Raw genomic sequence first — 23,603 nt, 5'->3', positions numbered from 1 at the left:
CATGTGCTGAGGAGAGACAATGAAGATGTGGGCAAAAGAATGATGGGAATGGAAGTCCAGGGGAAAAGAAAGCAAGGCAGGCCAAAGTGGAGATGGATGGATAAAGTAAAAGAAGATCTGAAGGACAAAGGGCCTGACTGGTGAAGAGGTGCAGGACCGAGCAGAATGGAGAAGGTGGATCGAGCACATCAACCCCACACAGAAGAGAGAAAAGATGAAGAGGAAGAAGTCAACAGAAGAAGAAGTGAACACAGATCTTTGACCAAGAGGTCTAAATGAAAGACAAACAGAAAACACAAAATCATTGATCGCATATCCCTTCACCCCTTCAATATGACCCCCCTAAATGCACACTGGTGCAGCCCACAGCAGCATTCACACCTTCAAGTCAGCATTTAGCTGATGCCCCTTTGATGCAATCAAATAAAACCCTGCGACTCTAATGACAGTTTCCCAAAGTTTCAAGAGCTCGACCCATCTGCATCTCTCCATTAAACCCTGCTCTGGCATTCAGCTTGAAAACATTCCTCAAGTACCCTGGAATTCAGCCGTCTCACGCAGTGTCTGCCACACATTCTCTTCTACCCCATTAGGGAGAAATGATGTGACGTTCAAAACTCCCTATTGTAAGCTGAGGAGCCAATTTCTCCGTGTACGAATCCTTCCTTACGTAGGGACATTGCTCAGACGTCATCCCCTAGCAGCACACAGGGAGCGGATTGGAGTCATCCCAGTCACTTTCACGTGATAACAACAGCTCATTAATCTGCTGCCTTCCTTACCTTGTCGATTAGTTTGTAGGGATCGTCTATGCCGGTCCTGAAGATGATTTCCTTCCTGAATTGTTCTCTGAACTCATGCTGCTTTATCTGAAAGAAGACATTTTTATCAGCACTTTAAACAAACATATAATCTACTTAGTAAACGCTTTAGGTAATTGGCAGGCCAATGTAAACCTCCTCAAGCAGCAAATATTTTGAGAGAACTTGTGGACATCCTGCAGGTGCACCTGTTGATTTCAAGCAGGACATGTGCAGAGCTGAGCATCCTTTGTTAATCGGAAGGCTGCTGGTTCAAATCCAAATAAACGCCAAAAGTGACTCTACTTCATTGTGCCCTTGAGCAAGGCCCTTAACCTGCAATTGCTCCGTCCTGGGTATGACATTAATCTGCACCCATCCCTGCATGTAGGTCCTCCAACCTGCAGGGAAAAACCTGAGGGTTGGTGGCAGAACTGGCACTCTAGCCACCATAAAAAAAGCCTCACACTGGTTCCAGTCCATCTGAACTAGTGTGGTGCTGAGGTGTCACCCACCGCATGGCTGGACTTGGGTCCTAATCTGGGATCCTGAGTTGGTTTGTCATGTGGCGGGTGCAGCAATGCGCTGTATCAGTGCCTGCTCCTAACCTCTTATCGACGGCGTGAATCTTAGCAGCATCGGACCGCTACATGGTGAAGTGGTGAGAAGTAGTCATCTAATTAGAGACGGGCCAGAATGACCAGGCCGTGGTGAGGAATTTAGCCAGGTCATCGGGATACACCCTCCTCTTTATGACCACTGAGTGTCAAGACCTCAGTTTTATGTCTTATCCAAAGGATGGCACCATTTTTATAGCACAGCGTCCCCAACACTCTACTGTGGCATTGGGATCCACATTCAGACCACACCTGCTGGCCTCACCAGCACCTCTTCCAGCAGCAACCCAAGCTGTTCCTAGATGGTCTCTCATCCAAGTGCTGACCGGGCCTGAATGTGCTTAGCTTCAGGTGGACGACCTTGTCTGAAGTGCAGGTGGTCTGGCAGTACAATGCATAGAGGAATAAGGAACTCAGGTGTTCAGAGAAGCTCATCTGTCTGCTGCTTTGTGTTTTACACACCATGACAGAATGGCAAAAAGTGAAAGGACCGAGATTGCAGGCTGAACTCACCATACTTCTTAACCCTTCGTACAGCGCCAGTTCTGTTATGTCATCGGCTGTCACATAAAGGGCTGCACTGGATCAGTAAAGGTGACATACAGTGCTATGTAAACGTTTGGGCACCCCTGATAAAAATCAGTTTATAACTTACTAAGCTTTTGAGGCAGCAACTTCATTTTTAACATATTTTATACTTTATGGAAACATTTCAGTAGTGAATTATGTATTATTGGACCAACAGAACCAATTTAATGTGCATTTAAACAAAAAGAGGTAGGAGCATAAATTTAGGTGCCCCAAAGGAATAATCTCATCAATATTTAGTAGAGCCTCCTTTTGCTAATATAGACGCCCCCTATAGCCACTGACAAGTGCCCTGAATTCTGGCTGGTGGTATTTTGGACCCTTCTTCTATATAAAATGCCTCCAGTTCAGTCGGGTTTGATGGCGTCTGAGCGTGGACTGCCTGCTTCAAATCAATCCGTACATTTCAATGATGTTCAGGTCTGGGGACTGGGACGGCCATTCTAGAACATTGGACTTGTGCCTCTGCATGAACTCCTTGGTAGATTTTGAACGGTGCTTTGGATCATCCAACCCCGGCGGCGTAACTTCAACTTTGTGACTGACACTTGAACATTCTTGTCAAGAATATCCTGCTACTGGGAGGACGTCATGCGACAAGGTTTCCAGTACCTGTGCTAGCCACACAGCCCCATAACATGATGGACCCTCCACCAAATTTTACTGTAGGCAGTAAGTTCTTCTCCTGGATTGCTGTGTGTTTTTTTCCGCCATGCATAGAACCTCTGGTTGTGACCCAATAACCTGATCTTAGTCTCATCTGTTAACTGTATTTTTTTCTAAAACATTTCTGGATTGTCCTACCTCATACCTCATGTGACTCTTCTTGTGCTGAGTACTCAGAAAAGGCTTTTTTCACGTCACCCTTCCACCGAGCTGTTCCCAGTGCGGAGTGTGCTGGACTGTGGCACAACGTACAAGGACACCATCAGCAGCCAGATGTTCTTGTAGCTTTATGGAGGTGGTGGTCTGCAGTTTGTCTCTGACCATTCTAACCAGCTTTTGGCTGTGCCTTTCAGATATTTTTCTTGGCCTATCACATCTTTCCTTCTCAAGGACTGTTCCTGTGGCCTTCCATTTCCTAACTACAGTACATTTCTGACTGTGGAGACAGACAGTCTAAACCTTTGTGATCATTTCTTGTACCCTCCTCCAAATTCATAATGAAAAATTATCTTAGTTTTTAAGTCAGTAGAGAGTTCTTTAGAGGTTCCCATGTTGCCACTCTCTAAGACAGAACCAAGGACAAGCACATCTATCAATTACAGATGTGAAATAACCTTTTTCATGATCAGTTGCATCTGTCTTTGTAGTTTAAGGTCTAAAAAGCTCATCAAACCATTTTTTGTAGCAATCTGTCAGCATTAAATGACTACAGGTCTTCAAATTAATGCAATTAAAAGGGTGCCCAAACTTTTGCACATCCCATTTTTTTACATTTTATTTTATTTCATAAAACTCAATAATGCTACACTGAAAATTTTGATCTGGTAAACACCCCATTCTCTACGTTTCTCTAGTAAAACAATGGCATATTGCTGTGATCTTCTCTTATGAAGATGGAGCAAATTATCATGCAACTTCAGAGGGGGACCCAAACTTTTGCACATCCCATTTTTTACATTTTATTTTGTTTTATTTCATTCAACTCAATAATGCTACACAGAGAATTTTGGTCTGATAAACATCCCCTTGTCTACATTTGTCTAGTAAAACTATCTTTTGTGAATATCCCCTTGGGATTAATAAAGTATCTATCTATCTATCTATCTATCTATCTATCTATCTATCTATCTATCTATCTATCTATCTATCTATCTATCTATCTATCTATCTATAAAAATGACATATTTCTGTGATCTTCTCTTATGAAAATGGAGCAAATTATCATGCAGCCTCAGAGGGGGGGCCCAAACTTTTACACAGCACTGTACCTGCTGATTTTCAGTCATTGAAACAGTAGTCCATTGATGAGATCGGCCTCTGCGGTCAGCAAGTCTAACATGCCCCACAGCTAGAAGATGAGTAACATCAACTTTAGGCGCTCGTTCTCCCCTCACTCATTAATTTAACTAATTTGTATTCTGCACGTAGAAGCGGAGTCAGTAAAACTTTGAGTAAAGTAAACATTTTTTTTTCCTCGGACAGAAACTTCCTTTACTTTTGGGTTTCATTTCCGACTGCCATTGCTCCCTAAATAAATGTCACACACACACAGACACACACACAGGCATGTGGTGACAGTGTCGCGCTAATAAAAAGAGCGACTTCCACAAGCGACTTGGGATTACACGACCGACCACTCTGGAGGGCTGTCAATCACACCGAGGTCGGCTTCATCACCTCATTACCACCAGCCTCGCGGCGCCAGGCGTGTGAAAGCTGCCCACGCCAAAGGCAATTCAATATCTTGCAGATAATGGACGGTGTCATGTTGCTTCATGAATAATACAAACAGACGCGTTTGAGCGGCGATGCATCTGTAATAAATACAAACACACAAACGTGCGCAAAAAAAAAAAGAGAGTGTCGGAGAAGAAAGTTAAAAAAAAAGAACAAGAACAGCGTAAATAAGGCTGCCATGAGGAAAAAAAAATATTTAAAGAGAGTAAATGTGGAGTGGCAGTGACAGCAGTATTAACAAGTGAATATCATAAGTGACAAGATTAACCGGAGCTCCCCATGCAAGGGGAGGCAACCATCACTCCCATTTTCAAGTAGGCTCGGCCTTATCAGATGCATCCCAAATGCATTAGCAACAAACACTGAATGGTTATCTCTCGACAGCCTTACTTTAGAGTTTACAATTTCTCGCTTCAGTGGAGCTTACCTCCAGCTTGTTACGAGGACAAAAAGGAAGAAATGGTTTTGGTCGAAAGCACAAAGCAGATCTCACCTCGAAATGTACACATTTCCTCCTGATAACGGCCACTTCATTGGACTGCAGAGGAGCAACTTCATGCTTCACAGTGAAGGCAATCTTCTTAAGGTTGGTCCATTTCTCTGGCAGCTCCTTTTTTTTTTTTTTTTTTTTTTTAAGTGAAAAAGGAAGGAAGAAAAAAAAAATGAGCCACAGTCCCCACATTTAACCCCACCTTCAGCCGTTCACACACTCCTTGACTCCCTACTGTGTGACGTGGCCACGTCACGGCCTGCTATTGTCATTAAAAGCACAAATGAATGCGGAATTAACAAATCACTGGGGCTGATGGTAACAGAGACCAAGTGAGACAGAATGGACAATGATGAGGAGCCACAAACTGCTCAACAAGTGTTACGTGTCACTGACTCATTCATGCCATCACTCATTTTGCCAAATGCATTTGTTTCAAAGTAGGGGAACAGAAGGAAGGAGCCCATGTCATTGTCAGTACTGGGTCAGCAATAGTTTATCAAAGGGAGCTTTTGTTCAAACCCACCTTCCCAAATCAGGCCACTAATCAGCCTAACAAGGCAGTGTGGCGTGCTGGCTAAGGTTCAATCCCCACCTCTAAACAGGAGCTGGGCAGGGCCCATCGTAGAAGGTCCTTAACCCATCAGCAGAACTGACCAGTATCTGCTCCTTTGGGCAAGGAGGAACAGGATGATCACTGCCAGAGCCTACAAAATGACCTCCAACAGGCAGGTCACTGGTGTGAATGTCTCTGACCAACCCATCAGAAACAGACTTAATGAGGGTGGCCTGAGGGCCCGACGTCTTCTATTTGCTCGATTGGCATTTGCCATAGAATACCAGAATTGGCAGGTCCACCACTGGCTTATAACAGATGAGAGCAGGTTCACCTTGAGCACATGTGACAGACATGAAAGGGTCTGGAGAAACCGTAGAGAACATTATGCTGTCTGTAACATCGTTCAGCATGACCGGTTTTAGGAGGCCCAGACCCCTCATGGACCCCGTGATCATCAGAGGTGACTGTGTGCAGATGGTACAGACCTATAAATACCTGGGAGTGCAGCTGGATAATAAATTAGACTGGACTACCAATACTGATGCTCTGTGTAAGAGAGGACAGAGCCAGTTATACTTCCTTAGAAGGCTGGCGTCTTTCAACATCTGCAATAAGATGTTGCAGATGTTCTATCAGACGGTTGTGGCGAGCGCCCTCTTCTACGCGGTGGTGTGCTGGAGAGGCAGCATAAAGAGGGATGCCTCACGCCTGGACAAACTGGTGAGGAAGGCAGGCTCTATTGTTGGCATGGAGCTGGACAGTTTGACATCTGTGGCAGAGCGACGGGCGCTCAGCAGGCTCCTGTCAATTATGGAGAATCCACTGCATCCACTGAACAGGATCATCTCCAGACAGAGGAGCAGCTTCAGTGACAGACTGCTGTCACCGTCCTGCTCCACTGACAGACTGAGGAGATCGTTCCTCCACCACACTATGCGACTCTTCAATTCCACCCGGGGGGGGGGGGGGGGGGGGGGGTAAACGTTAACATTATAAAAAGTTATTGTCTGTTTTTACCTGCATTATTATCAATCTTTAATTTAATATTGTTTATTGTATCAGTATGCTGCTGCTGGAGAATGTGAATTTCCCCTTTGGATTAATAAAGTATCTATCTATCTATCTATCTATCTATCTATCTATCTATCTATCTATCTGGTGCTGGGTCAGTGATGGCATATCCATGGTGGGACGCACAGATCTCTACAGGCTAGACAACGGCACATTGACTGCCATTAGATATCAGGATGAAATCCTTGGACCCATTGTCAGACCCTACGCTGGTGCAGTGGGTCCTGAGTTCTTCCTGGTGCACGACAATGCCTGGCCTCATGTGGCGAGAGGATGAAGGAATTGATACCATTAACTGGCCTCAATCCACTAGAACACCACTGGGTGGGACATTATGTTTCGGGCCATCCGTTCCCTCAGACTATTCAGGAGCTCAGTGATGCCCTGGTCCAGATCTGGGAGGAGATCCCCCAGGACACCATCCGTCTTCTCATTAGGAGCATGTGCATTCACCCCACAACCCCCACCCCCCCACACCCCCCGCAACGTTATCAGGCATGTATACAAGCACATGGGTGTGGGGGGCATACAAACTACTGAGTACAATTTGGAGTTGCTGCAATAAAATATAACATTTTGGCCAAATAGACTCGCCTGCCTGCCTGCCGCATCATTTTTCCCTTTGATTTTCGGGGTGTCTTTGAATTCAGCCCTCTGTCCGTTGATCATTTGCATTTCCATCAAACAGTGTTTATATAAAGTATATACAGCAGAGGAAAATAAGTATTGAACGCGTCAACGTTTTTCTCAGTAAATCTATTTCTTATGGGGCTATTGACATGAAATTTTCAAGAGACAACCCAAGTAATCCACACTTACATAGAAATCAAAACAAATAAGTCCATAAAGTAAGTTATGTGTAATAAAGTGGAATGACACAGGGAAAAAGTCTTGAACACATGGAGAAAAGGAGGTGCAGAAAGGCCTGGAAAGCCAAGAAACAGCTGACATCTGTGAGTACCTATAGCCCCCTATCAGTGCAAGTGAATATCCAAAATCGATGGCCTCTCATTCCCGAGGTGTCACACAAGAAGCACCTCATGATGGGTAAAAGCACAGAGCTCTCTCAAGACCTTCACAGCCTTACTGATGGCATTGGTGACAAGACGTATTTCTAAACTTCTGAATGTTCCAGTGAGCACCTTTAGGAGCCGTAATTTGGAAGTGGAAAGAACATCATTTCACCATAAACCAGCCACAACCAGGTGCTCCTCACAAGATTTCTGACAAAAGAATAATCAGAAGAGTCGTCCAAGAGCCAAGGACCACTCATGGAGAGCTTCAAAAAGACCTGGAATTAGCAGACCAGCTGTTTCAAAGAAAACAAGCAGTAATGCACTCCACCACCATAGCCTCTATACATGCTCACCACTGCTGAAGAGAAAGCACGTTGAAGCTCGTGTAAAGTTTGCTGCACAACATTTGGAGAAACCAATGATATACTGGGAGAGTAGAGTCTGATCAGAGGAGACCAAAACTGAGCTCTTTGGATGTCATTGCACACACCATGTTTGGAGAAGAAATGGCGCTGCACATCACCCCAAAATACTGACAGACGTCATAGAATTGAAGGGACGATGAATGGACATTCTTGATAAGAATCTGCTGCCAGGATTACGTCCCCAACGGTGCTCACTGGAACATGCAGAAGTTTGGAGATACGTCTGTGACCAATGCCATCAGTATGGTTACAAGATCCAAAAGGATATACTATTTGTGGCCAACTTTGAATAACCACACTTTGAAAATGAGCGAGTCTGTCGGTCTTTTCTTATATAGAGCCTTTCACAAAATATTTACCTGTAACAAAATACCACAAAGCAAGTGACCCCAAATTTTGGCAACAAGACGCCAGAGATGTGACATCTTTTACCAAGTGACTATTCTGATACACTGCCAGCGATTTTTTGATCCTTATGTGAAACTCACCTGAAGCTGCGCATACACCTGATCAGGCAGCTGCTGGTTGTAGGTTTTCAGCAGTTCTGCAGTTGACTTTAGGGGTCGGAAATGCTCATCGGTGGTCACCTGTCGGTCACGGATGGCCATCAGATGGCCCATAATTCCAATGAGACCTTTGTAGTCCCCCTCTGTGACTTTGTGAGCTAAGCCTTCTTCCGTTTCCTGAATAAACGTCTCCAGTTCATTGACGCTGCAAGGACAATAAGTTAGAAAAAAAAATACAAAAAAACACAGCAAGTTTAGAAATGTGAAAGTAAATGAGCTCTTCAGGTTAAGACATTAAAACAGGACACCAGAAATACAGGCATCTGATTGTAAAACAGAGAAGGAAAGGATCAGCAGGGGAATTCAGACAAAAGGAAAAAACTAATCTCAATTCCTCAAAGTCCCACTAAAGTCCCATTTAGAGTGGCAGGATGTTTCACAATCCTGCTTTGTAGTTCCAGAGTCGGGTCTGGACGCTGTCCATACTCTCTTATTGTGTCCATTTGGGCATTCATTCTGCACTTCCCGAGAGGATTCTGGGAGTATTCAGACCCCTTCACTTTCTGCACACCTTATTGTGTCATAGATTTCATTTTAACAGACAGATTTGCCATTTCTGACCATCAGTCTACACTTTTCTTCTTCTTCTTTTGGCTGCTCCCATTACGGGTTACCACAGCAGATCATCTTCTTCCATATCTTTCTGTCCTCTCCATCTTGTTCTCTCTCATCACATCCATAAACCTTCTCTTAGGCCTTCCGCTTTTCCTCTTGCCTGGCAGCTCTATCCTTAGCATCCTTCTCCCAATATACTCAGCATCTCTCCTCTGCACATGTCCAAACCAACACAATCTCGCCTCTCTGACTTTGTCTCCCAACCATTCCACCTGAGCTGACCCTCTAATGTCCTCATTTCTTATCCTGTCCATCCTCGTCACATCCAATGTAAATCTTAGCATCTGTAACTCTGCCACCTCCAGCTCTGTCTCCTGCTTTCTGGTCAGTGCCACTGTCTCCAACCCATATGACACAGCTGGTCTCACTACCGTCCTGTAGACCTTCCCTGTCACTCTTGCTGATACCCGTCTGTCACAAATCTCTCCTGACACTCTTCTCCACCCACACCACCCTGCCTGCACTCTCTTCTTCACTTCTCTTCCACAATCCCCGTTGCTCTGTGCTGTTGATCCCAAGTATTTATACTCATTCACCTTCGCCAACTCTACTCCCTGCATGCTCACCATTGCACTGACCTCCCTCTCATTCACACACATGTATTCTGTCTTGGTGGTCTTACTGACCTTCATTCCTCTCCTCTCTAGAGCATATCTCCACCTCTCCAGGGTCTCCTCAACCTGCTCCCTGCTATCACTACAGATCACAATGTCATCAGCAAACATCACAGTCCATGGGGACTCCTGTCTAATCTTGTCTGTCAACCTGTCCATTAAGACTGTAAATGAGAAAGGGCTCAGAGCTGATCCCTGATGTAATCCCACCTTCATCACTCCTACCGCAGACCTCACTACTGTCAGACTTCCCTTGTACATATCCTGTACAACTCTTACATACTTCTTTGCCACTCCTGACTTCCTCATACAATACCACATCTCCTCTCGAGACACCCTGTAATTTGCTTTCTCCAGGTCCACAAAGACGCGATGCAACTCCTTCTGTCCTTCTCTATACTTCTCCATCAACACCCTCAGAGCAAACATCGCATCTGTGGTTTCTCCACTCAATAAGCCATAAAGACAAAGTGGAGACATGTTTTCAGAAAGGCCTGCAAATTTATTAAAAATCAAAAACTGAAATCTCTCCTTCCTTTAAGCATTCTGACCCTTTGCTGTGGCACTTGAAATTGTGCTCAGGTCCATCCTGTTTGCTTTACTTCTCCTCGAGTACTTGATTGGAGTCCATCAACTGAATTGACTGGACAACATTTAGTAAGGCCCGCGTGTGCCTGTGTATAGAATGCCCCACAATTCACACTGCATGTCAGGGCAAAAACCCAAGTCATGAAGTCTGAGGAGCTCTCTGTAGAACCCCAGTGATCAAATTCAGGGGAGGCACAGATCAGGGAAAGGAGATCAAACCATTTCTAAACCTTGGAGTGTTCCCAGAAACACAGTGTCCTCAATCATTGTGAAACGGAAGAAGTTTGAAACCTCCAGGACTCTTCCTAGAGTTGGCTATCCAGCCAAACTTAGTAACCGGGCACCCTCAGTGCCAGGATGCGTTCAATGGCAGACTTCTTAGGCGCTACAACCTTGAAGTAAACCTGCTCCATAGTGCCCAAGGCAGCACTGGGGTGTCTTCAAGACATGTCTCCGAGTATCCCTGAGTGACCACACCGAAGCCCAGACTTATACCCCACAGAACATCGGTGGAGAGACTTGAAGATGGCAGTTTACAGACGCTTTCTGTCCAGTCTAATGGAGCTTGAGAGGATCCGCCAGGAAGAATGGAATTAACTGCCCAAATCCAAGTGTGCAAAGCTTGTAGTGACTTACCCACAAAGACTCAAAGCTGAAAATGCTGCCAAAGGTGCTTCTACAAAGTACTGAAATTAAGGATCTGAACACTTATGTGAATGAGATTTCAGTATTTATTTATAAAAAAATTTGCAAATCTTTCTGTAAACTTGTTTTCACTTTGTCATCACAGGTTATTGAATGTAGATTGATCAGCAAAAATGGCAAATTTAACCATTTAAAATTAAATCTGCCAAAAGTGTGCAGAAAGTGAAGTGTTCTGGAAACTTTCTGTGTCCTCTGTATGTGTATAATGTAAAAAAAACTGAGAAAGTAAAAAAACACAAGAACCATTATCACCCCTTCTAGGGTGGGCTACATGCAAACACCCCCTCAGACTCGTCAAACTGGCAGGTTACCTGGCATTTACATGATCCAAGAGATGCTTTTTGAACATCCAGCTCCATTTGCTAATTACATTCAGCAACGAGAACTTGAAAGGTCGAACATCAATCTGGAACCAGCCATTGAAAATCCTTTGGTCTTCCAGAGACTTTACTTTTGATGACAGGACCTCAAAAATGCTGATCTGGAAATTTGAGACAGGAAAGGGAACAACATCAAGACCTGGTCAGAGTTTTCTTTAGGGGGCTGACCTTCAGATTGCACAGCTGTTTATCCTTCCATTCTCTTCTTGACAGAGCGCTTTCAGATTGTGACTATCATCATAGATGTCGTATATACAGTTAGGTCCATAAATATTTGGACAGAGACAACTTTTTTCTAATTTTAGTTCTGTACATTACCACAATGAATTTGAAATGAAACAACTCAGATGCAGTTGAAGTGCAGACTTTCAGCTTTAATTCAGTGGGGTGAACAAAACGATTGCATAAAAATGTGAGGCAACTAAAGCATTTTTTGAACACAATCCCCTCATTTCAGGGGCTCAAAAGTAATTGGACAAATAAAAGAACTGGAAATAAAATGTTCATTTCTAATACTTGGTTGAAAACCCTTTGCTGGCAATGACAGCCTGAAGTCTTGAACTCCTGGACATCACCAGATGCTGGGTGATAAAGCAATTCAGAGGAACGAGAAAGAAATTCAGGGGAACAAATCTTTAAAAAACAATTAAAATGAATTCACAAGAAGTTAACTAGCAGCAAAAACAGGTCACTAATTAAGAAAAGAGTTCGAATGAAAACCTGCAGCCACTGGGACCCTCCAGGACCGAAGTTTGAGACCACTGGTATAACCTTTAAAAAAAAAAAAAAAAGATTTGTGAAGGAAATGCCATCCAGCGTTGCTTTCTGCTTTGTGCCCGGTGCTGCCCGGACAGGCACACTACGGTCAAATAAAGCAAGTTTGAAATGAATTGGGGAAGCAGGTCTTGCATATATGGTGGTGCTCAAAAGGAATGAGACTGCTGCGAAGAAGTCCAAGGCTAAGCAACCCTGGGCAGGTCAACTAACCCTAACGATAATGGAAGACAGATGAACGATGTCTCTGTACCTTTGACACACTCTGGGATGTTGCTCACATGTAGAGAGGCAGAATCTACTTCTTCTTCTTTCTGCTGCTCCTGTTAGGGGTTGCCACAGTGGATCATCTTCTTCCATATCGTCCTGTCTTCTGCATCTTGTTCTGTTACCCCCATCACCTGCATGTCCTCTCTCAGCACATCCATAAACCTTCTCTTAGGCCTTCCTCTTCTGCTCTTGCCTGGCAGCTCCATCCCTACCTTCTCCCAATATATCATCTCTCCTCTGCACATGTCCAAACCAATGCAATCTCGTCTCTCTGACTTTGTCTCCCAACCGTCCCACCTGAGCTGACCCTCTAATGTCCTCATTTCTAATCCTGTCCATCCTCGTCACACCCAATGCAAATCTTAGCATCTTTAACTCTGCCACCTCCAGCTCTTTCTCCTAATTTCTGGTCAGTGCCATCATCTCAGAGGCAGTAGTTTGCGAGCATAATTCGTTCTGGAAACGTGCTCACAGTCCAAAGCACTCGTGTATCAAAGCGAATTTCCCCATAAGAAATAATGGAAACTCAGATGATTCGTTCCACAACCCAAAACTATTCATATAAAAATGATTAATACAAAATATAAAGTAAAAATACATAAAACAAATTAACCTGCACTTTACCTTTGAAAAGAATCATGGCTGGTGTGAGTGAGTTTCTAAACTCTTGTGGGATTCCACCCAACGGGACGACACGCAGAGGAGCGTCCCAAAGCAATCGCAGTCTCCCAGCGCTGTAGCAGTTCGCTGTAAAAGCGAATCCGAAAAGATCGTGGACATGCTATAAGCGCCTGCCGTCGATGGGTGATACAAGGAACATTATAAATGCGCAGGGCACAGTACTACTTGGCCACAGCCCTGCCTGACTGCTGTGTCTGTGTATGGGAGAGCGGCAGATCCCGCTACAATAAATAACCGTGCTGTTGCTGTTTGAAGCTGAATAAAGCTGGTGATGCTAAAGTACTGAGACTCAGCTTCGTGTTTTGGGGTGCAAGACGGGGACTCACACGTCACAGCACACACACACACACAGTCACAATGCTGTAGTAAACACTATACACTCGTACGGATGTTGACTATATGAGTGAGGCACACCGACTCAGACAGAGAATTGGAGACGATTACCCAAAATCCCGCAGCGAGAAAGAGAGAGAAGAACCATCAGCTCAGTTGTGATCACATGACGCCCGGCAGACAAAGCGTATACATACTGCTTGTACTGCAAGACCTCGCTCGTTTATCAAGTCAAAATTTATTACAAATTTTAGCTTGTCTTGCAAAACACTCGTAAAGCAAGTTACTCGCAAACCGAGGTTCCACTGTACTAAGGTCTGTGCACCCAGTGTCTCTGAGCAATCTGATTGGTCAGATTGGCTTTGGTTTGATTGGTCAGTTTTGCTTTGGTGGCGTAATCAAAAGATAAAGTGCGAGTGTGAAGTACACAAGGAAGAGTAAAGACATGCAAGGCACGTTGAGAGCACCACCTTCAAAGTTTAAAACCGGACAGGAGTCGAGAAAGACGCCTCGAAAATAATGACAGGGTCTGAGAAAGCAGGATTACCGGAATTCGCTCAAGAGACGGGGTGCCGGAGAAGAGACGTTAATAAAGGCGCAAGACACACAGCGACAGTCGTCTATATGACAACATTGCAATAGCATTGGCAAGGCCATTTTCTATCTGGCAGACGGTATTTTAGCATATGAATCAGTTCTGCCACAGCTTAGCGGCCCGGACTCAGAACTCTGTGCAACACTCCCACCGTGCTCCTCAGATCTTCAGTACATTTGTTACCACTGTTTGTTTATTTATCATTAGTCGTTGCTTAACATTTTGAGTCGCGTCATCTAATGAGACAAAACATTAGCGCGGTAGGTGCAACAGAAGCTGGTCCTGCGCACAAAGTGGTCCGCATCGGTGCCACAATGTAAAACGCAGGTTGCATGTTTGATGGACACTTGACCAGCCGCATATGAGCTGCGCGTCGTCGGGTCTTGAGACATCCTGGGTTTTCTGCTCTCACACAAGACACTTTAGTGCTAAAGTTTTTTTTTTCTTCACCTCCTAAAATTGTCATTAATTACAACTTACCTAATAAGCTGTTTTAGTGTCATGTAGGCGTTATCTCATTAATTAGGTGTTCACAGGCTTTTCACAAAGCTTAATGCATTAATACTTTTATTGATGGCTCGGTGCTAGGGCTGCTTTTAAAATGCACGACGTTAAGACAAATTGTCCCCCGCAGCCCACGTGAAAAAAAAAAAAGAAATATGTTTTCTATACTTTATTTGTACAGAAGTTGTCAGAAACGGAGAAGAGTGTGTGGAACACGTTAGGCACCGGTAATTAAATAAAGAATAGTTTTGAAAAATCAGCCACTTGATGTTACTCTGCAAAGATGGGGGAGCAGCCAGTGGGGGGGGGAAATAATGCTGTGCTCTGCAAGGGAGACTTTTGATATAATTTACAATTCCAGCCTCATTCAAATGAACAGGAAAGGTGCTGGGCAATATGAGGCTTCAGGTCTAAACTCAAAAGGACCACTGAGATGCCCCCTGACATGATGTTCTGCAGCTTACAAGTTAAAGTGGTCTTGTAGCTTAAGTGCTCTTCACATCTGCACGCCTCTTGTAGTCCCGTAGGGCGACGTGCGAGGAGGCTGCACACTCACACATTCATCCTAGATCGGGTTCGGGTAGTGGCCCCTAAGTGAAATCTTCCAGGGGTCCCCACCCTGCCTGTGCCTGAACAAACTACATTCGTATTACTTAGAACAGCTTTAATTTGAAAAGTCTCTCTCTGTGTATATATATATACACATATATATATAGGGCGGCACGGTGGCACAGTGGGTAGCGCTGCTGCCTCGCAGTTGGGAGATCTTGGGACCTGGGTTCGATTCCCGGGTCCTCCCTTTGTGGAGTTTGCATGTTCTCCCCGTGTCTGCGTGGGTTTCCTCCGGGCGCTCCGGTTTCCTCCCATATTCCAAAGACATGCAGGTTAGGTGGATTGGCGATTCTAAATTGGCCCTAGTGTGTGCTTGGTGTGTGGGTGTGTTTGTGTGTGTCCTGCGGTGGGTTGGCACCCTGCCCGAGATTGGTCCCTGCCTTGTGCCCTGTGTTGGCTGGGATTGGCTCCAGCAGACCCCCGTGACCCTGTGTTCGGATTCAGCGGGTTGGAAAATGGATGGATGGATATATATATATATATATATATATATATATATATATATATATATATATATATATATTCATGGCATTCGTAGTCTGTGTCACAATCTGATTTATGGGTGGTTACCTACCAGGTAATGCTTGTGGTTGGCCAGCAATCTGCTAACATCCGCCACGGTGCCCTCAGTTTGTGAGGAGCAGATCATAGAATGGTTGAAATAGTTTACTGTCAAATAAATGCAAAGAGTACGCGACACGTGTTTTGCCCTCATTCTGGGCTCATCAGGCGTACACACTCCACTGCACTCCCTCTCGGGAATCGAACCTCGGACGTCAGCGCCAGAGGCGATGCCCCTAACGTTGCGCCACGGTGTGTGGTTCGTTTATTTGACAGCATGTAGATCGGGGTAATTACATTCATGGCATTCGTAGTCTGTGTCACAATCTGATTGTATGGGTGGTTACCTACCAGGTAACGCTTGTGTATATATATTTATATACAGTGATCCCTAGCTATATCACGCTTCGACTTTCGCGGCTTCACTCTATCGCGATTTTTTCTCATACACGCTTACGTCACTATGCATGCGCTTTCTGAGAACTTTTGTCTAAGCCCCACGATGGCTCCTAAATGTGCTGCTTTATCAAAGCCTTCTGACAATAAAACTAAGCACCGGAGGAAGATGCTTACCATCCAGGAGAAGGTGAAACTCTTGGATATGATCAAAGATGGCAATACCCTACAAAAGCCTCCTCACGCATATGAAAAGACAGCGCCAGCAACTGCCTATCAAGATGTTCTTCAGCCGCGCACCCGGACACCCACTGCCTACTCCTAGTACTCCGTCAGCAGAAGAAGACAACGACACACCTGCTGAAGATACTGCACCACCTGAAGACTCTCCAACTGAGGTCGTGCCTTCATAGGTTAGTGGTTGTGTGTAAGAACTGTGTTTGTGTGTGTAATTAGATGTACAGTACAATAATCTACTATATAAAAGCGGTCGGGATTGTCCTTCCGTCCTGTGAGTGCAAAGCGTAGCGGTATTCCGCTTATCACAGACTTACTACTTGCGGCTTGCGTTACGAAGCGACGCGATGTGAGCAGAGTTCTGGTGCTCCCATCGTTCCCTTGCTTTTGTGCGCGATGCGCTGGAAAAATAGACAAAATTATGTCTCTGGAAATAATTAATGTTGATGGAGTACAAATGCCTCACCTACACCTGAACACCAGCAAAACCAAGGAGCTGGTGGTGGATTTTAGGAGGCCCAGACCCCTCATGGACCCCCTGATCATCAGAGGTGACTGTGTGCAGATGGTGCAGACCTATAAATACCTGGGAGTTCAGCTGAATGATAAATTAGACTGGACTGCCAATACTGATGCTCTATGTAAGAAAGGACAGAGCCGAATATACTTCCTTAGAAGGCTGGCGTCCTTCAGCATCTGCAATAAGATGCTGCAGATGTTCTATCAGGCGGTTGTGGTGAGCACCCTCTTCTACGTGGTGGTGTGCTGGGGAGGCAGCATAAAGAAGAGGGATGCCTCACGCCTGGACAAACTGGTGAGGAATGCCGGCTCTATTGTAGGCATGGAGCTGGACAGTTTGACATCTGTGGCAGAGCGATGGGCGCTGAGCAGACTCCTATCAATTATGGAGAATCCACTGCATCCACTAAACAGGATCATCTCCAGACAGAAGAGCAGCTTCAGCGACAGACTGCTGTCATCGTCCTGCTCCACTGACAGACTGAGGAGATCGTTCCTCCCCCAACCTATGCGACTCTTCAATTTCACCCGGGGGGGGGGGGGTAAACGTTAACATTATATAAAGTTATTGTCTGTTTTTACCTGCATTATTATCAATCTTTAATTTAATATTGTTTTTTGTATCAGTAAGGTGCTGCTGGAGTATGTGAATTTCCCCTTGGGATTAATAAAGTATCTATCTATCTATCTATCTATCTATCTATCTATCTATCTATCTATCTATCTATCTATCTATCTATCTATCTATCTATCTATCTATCACCGCGTAGTAAATATCAGGGGAGATGGTGCTTGCTTATTCTCATCTATAGCTTATTTAGTGCATGAAACTCCGTCTTTAGCAGTACAGATTCAGGCTGACATTGTACGACTTTGGACGGGCACTCGAGGGGATAAAAAAACTTCGGTTTTCGGGAGATGTTATGAATGGGCACTTTGATGTTCTCATTCCCTACACTTACATGCCTGATGTACACATGGAGCACACACAAACTGAGGATAAAAGTCGGTCGCCTTAAAAGGCGGGTGAGCCTAGTAATAATATGATATTTGTAACATCTAATATGTCTTATTTTCTCTTATTTTGTCTAATATATTGGGTAATACGAGTGTAATGGTGACTAAAGGGTGTTATTTCATGTCTAGAGGGCACTAATAATGTTAAAAAACGTATTTAGAAGGTCGTAAACAGGTTTTCTATACTCTAACTGCGAAAATATTCGATTTACAAATAAAGAATCCTACTTCGCGAAAATTCATTTATCACAGTAGAGTCTGGAACGGATTAACCGTGATAAACGAGGGTTCACTGTATAGTGAAAGAAGCAGGGGTGTCAGCAAACTACAAACCTCTAAAGATGATCACACCAGTCCCGGGTTCAAATAACAGTGCGTTTATTGCACACACTCCTCCATAAAGAAACAAAATACTCCTCAATACTTCTCACCACCACCACACCTCCTTCCTCCAACCGAGTGTTGCTCCACACCCTCCCTGCTCCAACTCATTTGGATAAGGGAGTGTGGTCCCTTGGATTAAGGACCCTGAAGTACTTCCAGTGCCAGGGCCACTGCCTGATGGAAGTAGTTCCAGATCATCTGAAAGTCCATTACAGCAGGGAGCTTGTCTTGCTGCAGCACCCTCTTGTGGCACCCAGTGACTGCAGCAGGGCTGCTCTACCAGACTACAACTCCCAGCATGCCCTACTGGCTTCCCACTGCAACCGACATCCATCTAGCGTGTTAAGGGAGTAAAAACCCCCAGCGACATCTTCCCTCTTCAGTGGGCTAACTCCTAGTGGACAGACAGACACCCCAGCCGGGTTGGAGAAGGGGGAAAAGACCCGGAAGGAAGGACCAGAAGGTGTGGACGGACAGCCCCCTGAATCTACTCTCTATATATAAAATCCTAAGCCTAAAAGTGCAACAACTTTATGTGACGTTTTTATGTCACTTTTTTTTATGCTTACTTTTTAAAATCGGGGTTATTTTAAAACCTATATATATATATATATATATATATTTATATGTTTGGAATCATTCTGTTCAGAATTTATCAAACTTTAATGTGATGTTGTTAGATTTTCAGATTCTCATTCCATTTTTAAATTATAAAGTAAAAAATATCAAGAACACGCATCCCGTGAGACGAGACTTTGTGCCAAGAGATTTAACTATGCCTGGGGCTGGAAATAAAAGACAAAGAGTAGATGACAAAGACAGCTGCTGTACAGGCTTATAAATGTTCAAAGCGCCATGCGAGTTGCAGATCACATGGAACAGCAGCAGCAAGCCAGCAGCTGATCGAGCAAAGAGGAGGTAAAAAAAAAAAACTGTATTTGTTTCCCATTGTGTCATCGTTTCAGAGGAGCGACCATGTCTCTTCAGGGTGCATTCTGCCCCCCTCTTCACAACACAAGCGGAGGAGACGTGAAGGGGTAAGCACATGGTGCAGGGAATGGTTGGCAAGCAAAGCGAGCAGGAGGATAACCCCCTATATATATATATATATATTGTGGAGACTGGCTCGGACACAGACAGGCAGACACGTTCATGTCACCCAACACACGTTTATTTACAGTCTTACTGTGCTCACAGACCCCAAAGACCCCAAAGTCCTGGCCACAACACAATGCCTTCTCTCTCTTCAGGCTGCCTCCTTGCCATCCTCCCGACATTATCTTCCTTCCTCCTGACTCTTGTCCATGACTGGAGGGAGGCGGCCCCTTTAATACACACCCGGATGTGTTCCAGGTGCTCCCCGGCAATCTTCCACCGGCACTCCCCAGTGTGGCGGAAGTGTTGGCTGTGTACCCGGAAGCACTCCAGGTGTCCCTTCTTCTCTTCCCCCTAGCACTTCCGGGTGTGGCGGAAGCGCTGGGGTCCAGGGTCCCCAAGGCATCAGGGCACCCCCTGGCGGTGGCCACGGGCTCCTACAGGCCCCCAATACAACCAGGGCGGACGCCCCCTCACGTTCTGGAGGAGCAATGAGCCCTCCTCCTGTCCTCCTGGGTGTCCCGGCCGGGCGTGAGCCCCGTCCGGGTGCCACAATATATATGTATATATATATAGTACTGTGCAAAAGTTTTAGGCAGGTGTGAAAAAATGCAGTAAACTAAGAATGCTTTCAAAAATGGAAGTGTTAATCATTTATTTTCATCAATCAACAAAATGCAATGAATGAACAAAAGAGAAATCTAAATCAAATCAATATTTGGTGTGACCACCCTTTGCCTTCAAAACAGCATCAATTCTTCTAGGTACACTTGCACACAGTTTTTGAAGGAACTCGGCTGGTAGGTTGTTCCGAACATCTTGGAGAACTAACCACAGATCTTCTGTGGATGTCGGCTTCCTCACATCCTTCTGTCTCTTCATGTAATCCCAGACACACTCGATGATGTTGAGATCAGGGCTCTGTGGGGGCCATACCATCACTTCCAGGACTTCTTGTTCTTCTTTATGCTGAAGATAGTTCTTAATGACTTTGGCTGTATGTTTGGGGTTGTTGTCCTGCTGCAGAATAAATTTGGGGCCAATCATACGCCTCCCTGATGGTATTGTATGATGGATAAGTATCTGCCTGTATTTCTCAGCATTGAGAACACCATTAATCCTGACCAAATCTCCAACTCCATTTGCAGAAATGCTGCCCCAAACATTCAAGGAACTTCTGCCATACTTCACTGTTGCCTGCAGACATTCATTATGGTACCGCTCTCCAGCCCTTCGACGAACAAACTGCCTTCTGCTACAGCCAAATATTTCAAATTTTGGCTCATCAGTCCAGAGCACCTGCTGCCATTTTTCTGCACCCCAGTTCCTATGTTTTCATGCATACTTGAGTCACTTGGCCTTGTTTCCACGTCGGAGGTATGGCTTTTTGGCTGCAACTCTTCCATGAAGACCACTTCTGGCCAGACTTCTCTGGACAGTAGATGGGTGTACCTGGGTCCCACTGATTTCTGCCAGTTCTGAGCTGATGGCACTGCTGGGCATCTTCCGATTTCGAAGGATAATAAGCTTGATGTGTCTTTCATCTGCTGCACTAAGTTTCCTTGGCCGACCACTGCATCTACGATCCTCAACGTTGCCCGTTTCTTTGTGCTTCTTCAAAAGAGCTTGAACAGCACATCTTGAAACCCCAGTCTGCTTTGAAATCTTTGTCTGGGAGAGACCTTGCTGATGGAGTAGAACTACCTTGTGTCTTGCTGCTGTGCTCAATCTTGCCATGACATGAAACTGTCTTCCACAACCTCACCTTGGTAGCAGAGTTTGGCTGTTCCTCACCCAGTTTGAAGCCTCCTACACAGCTGTTTCTGTTTCAGTTAATGACTGTGTTTCAACCTACGTGTGACATTGATGATCATTAGCACCTCTTTGGTAGAATTGGTTGATCAGACACCTGACTAGAATCCTACAAAATCCCTGACTTTGTGCAAGGGGACCTATAAGAATTGATGCTGGTTTGAAGGCAAAAGGTAGGAACACCAAATATTGATTTGATTTAGATTTTTCTTTTGTTCGCTCACTTTGCATTTTGTAAATTGATAACAATAAACAATCATTATTTATATTTCTGAAAGCATTCTTTGTTTACAGCATTTTTTCACACCTGCCTAAAACTTTTGCACAGTACTGTATATATGTTGTCACAGGAGGCTGGGGGACAGACCCAGCCAGGATGCCTGGAAGGACTGGGAGGTGGCTTATACGTCCCCCGGGCCACGAGGGGGCAACCGCCCTGGATCTTGAGGGGACCACGGGAGAGGAGCAAGGAGCCTCAAGCCCACTGGGGCCCGTGGCCACCACCAGGGGAGCGCCCTGGGCCTCAGAGAGCCCGGGAAACATTCACTTCTGCCACACCCAGAAAGATGGAGGAAGATCCTTCCAGGAACGCCCAGGGTGCTTCCGGGTGCAAGAGCAGCACTTCCGCCACACCAGGAAGTGCGGCCGGAAGGACATCATCAGGCACCTGGAGCACATCCGGGTGGAAATAAAAGGGGCTGCCTCCCTACAATCAGGGAGCTAGAGTCGGGAGTGGGAGCAGGACGAAGCTCCCGTGGAGGGAGAAAGGCCCGTAGATTTTATTCAGATTTTATTTTTTTCTCCAGCCGTCTGGAGTTTTTTTTTGTTTTTTCTGTTCTCCATGGCCATCGGACCTTACTCTTATTCTATGTTAACTAATGTTGTCTTATTTTCATTTCTTACTTTGTCTTTTATTTTTCTTTTCTTCATTATGTACAGCACTTTGAGCTACTTTTTTGTATGAAAATGTGCTATAGAAATAAATGTTGTTGTTGTTGTTGATTGGTGCTGTAGGCACTGTGCGGGACTGTGTTTATTGAACAATAAACGTGTGTGTTTTTATAAAGACGTGGTCTCTGTCTGATGGTGTCCGGGCATATCTCACTATATATATATATATATATATATATGCACACACATAAACATATACATATATATACATATATACCACCTGACCCTGAAGTGCTTTCTGGATACAATGTGATAGACCCAGAAGTACTCCTGGGTCTGGTGTAAAGGAGGCTGCTCCACTTCCCCTGGGGAGTCAGAGTCAAGAGAGCAGTTGGATGAAGCTCACCATTGAGTTGGAGTCGGGTGTGGGGGACGGACAAAGATGGCCTGGGAGGAGTGGAGGAAACGAAAGAGTCCTTGGGTGCCTCTAGAGGGAGCTGCTGGAGGTTCGACCTGACCTGGAAGTGCTTCCTGGACACAATGTGATAAGACCAGAAATATTGCTGGGTCCAGTATATAGGAAGCTGCTCCACTTCACCAGGGGAGTTAATGTCGCGAGAGTAGTTGGATGAAGCTCACCGGGGAGGACTGGAGACAGGAAGAGTAATACTGATGGAGCTGAAGAGTTTGTTAATGTATTTGTGGCAATAAATCTGTTTATTGGCGTCTGGAACTGTGTGTCTGTGCTGTTGTGTCTCGGTTTTAGGGTGCTGCAACGCCCCCTAGTGGTTCACATCATGTCTCCCTTTTCCACACTATGCCATACTTTTGCACATGAAGGAAAAGGCTGCAGATGAAATAAAATGAAAACATATAGTATTTGTTAGTGGGGTAGATGTAATTTGTGGAGAAACACAATTTGTTTCTTAAATTTCTTATGAAACGAAACTCTTATGTTTTGCACAAAGTATTTCTCTTATCACTAGTGTGTAGTCTCTAATTATTCGCACTCTCTCCTGTACATTACTTCTACTTGATCTTCCAGTGCCATGAATTTCTTTAGGCCAAAACTATTTGATTTGTATTTCAGGATCAGAAGATGAAACAAGAACAAAGTGGCGTCACAGTCACAAAACCAAAGAGACAAACCAGAAACGTGAGACAACAAATCGTAAACCGCTAAGTAGGTGAGAAAACCCGAAAACAAAAACACCAGGAGGCTCACGTTAAGTCGATTAGAAGTTTCCAAAACATGGATACTTGAACGACGCCTAAATGACCTTTTTAAAGGGTCGCAGGGGACTGCTGGTAGGTTGCCTTGGTAACAGCCAAGGCGAAAGTCACAAAATGGCGGCGACCATCGATACACAAAATGGTGCCTCAATGGGACATTAAAAAAAAGCATTGCCAAGATGGGACGAATTGCTTCAATCAAATTCTTTGAACTCAGAAGTTCCATAAACTCCTCAGGAAAGTGCAAAGAAA

The 23,603-nt window shown here is 44.9% G+C and overlaps 1 protein-coding gene across 1 annotated transcript in view; it reads right to left on the bottom strand.

The window, feature by feature from the left end:
- The window catches only part of dnah9l (dynein, axonemal, heavy polypeptide 9 like), a 514,436-nt gene that overhangs the window by 474,930 nt on the left and 15,903 nt on the right, over positions 1-23,603 (bottom strand). Inside the window, exons 5-8 of the mRNA XM_051930607.1 lie at positions 11,369-11,538; positions 8,458-8,680; positions 4,902-5,018; positions 783-869 (exon numbers count right to left, since the gene is read on the bottom strand). Coding sequence (XP_051786567.1) covers positions 783-869; positions 4,902-5,018; positions 8,458-8,680; positions 11,369-11,538 — 597 coding nt within the window. The remainder of the gene's footprint in view (positions 1-782; positions 870-4,901; positions 5,019-8,457; positions 8,681-11,368; positions 11,539-23,603) is intronic.

The sequence above is a fragment of the Erpetoichthys calabaricus genome, chromosome 8 (genome assembly GCF_900747795.2).
Source record: "Erpetoichthys calabaricus chromosome 8, fErpCal1.3, whole genome shotgun sequence".
In the NCBI taxonomy this organism is placed as follows: domain Eukaryota; kingdom Metazoa; phylum Chordata; class Cladistia; order Polypteriformes; family Polypteridae; genus Erpetoichthys; species Erpetoichthys calabaricus.
This window is presented reverse-complemented; position numbering and strand designations above follow the sequence as displayed.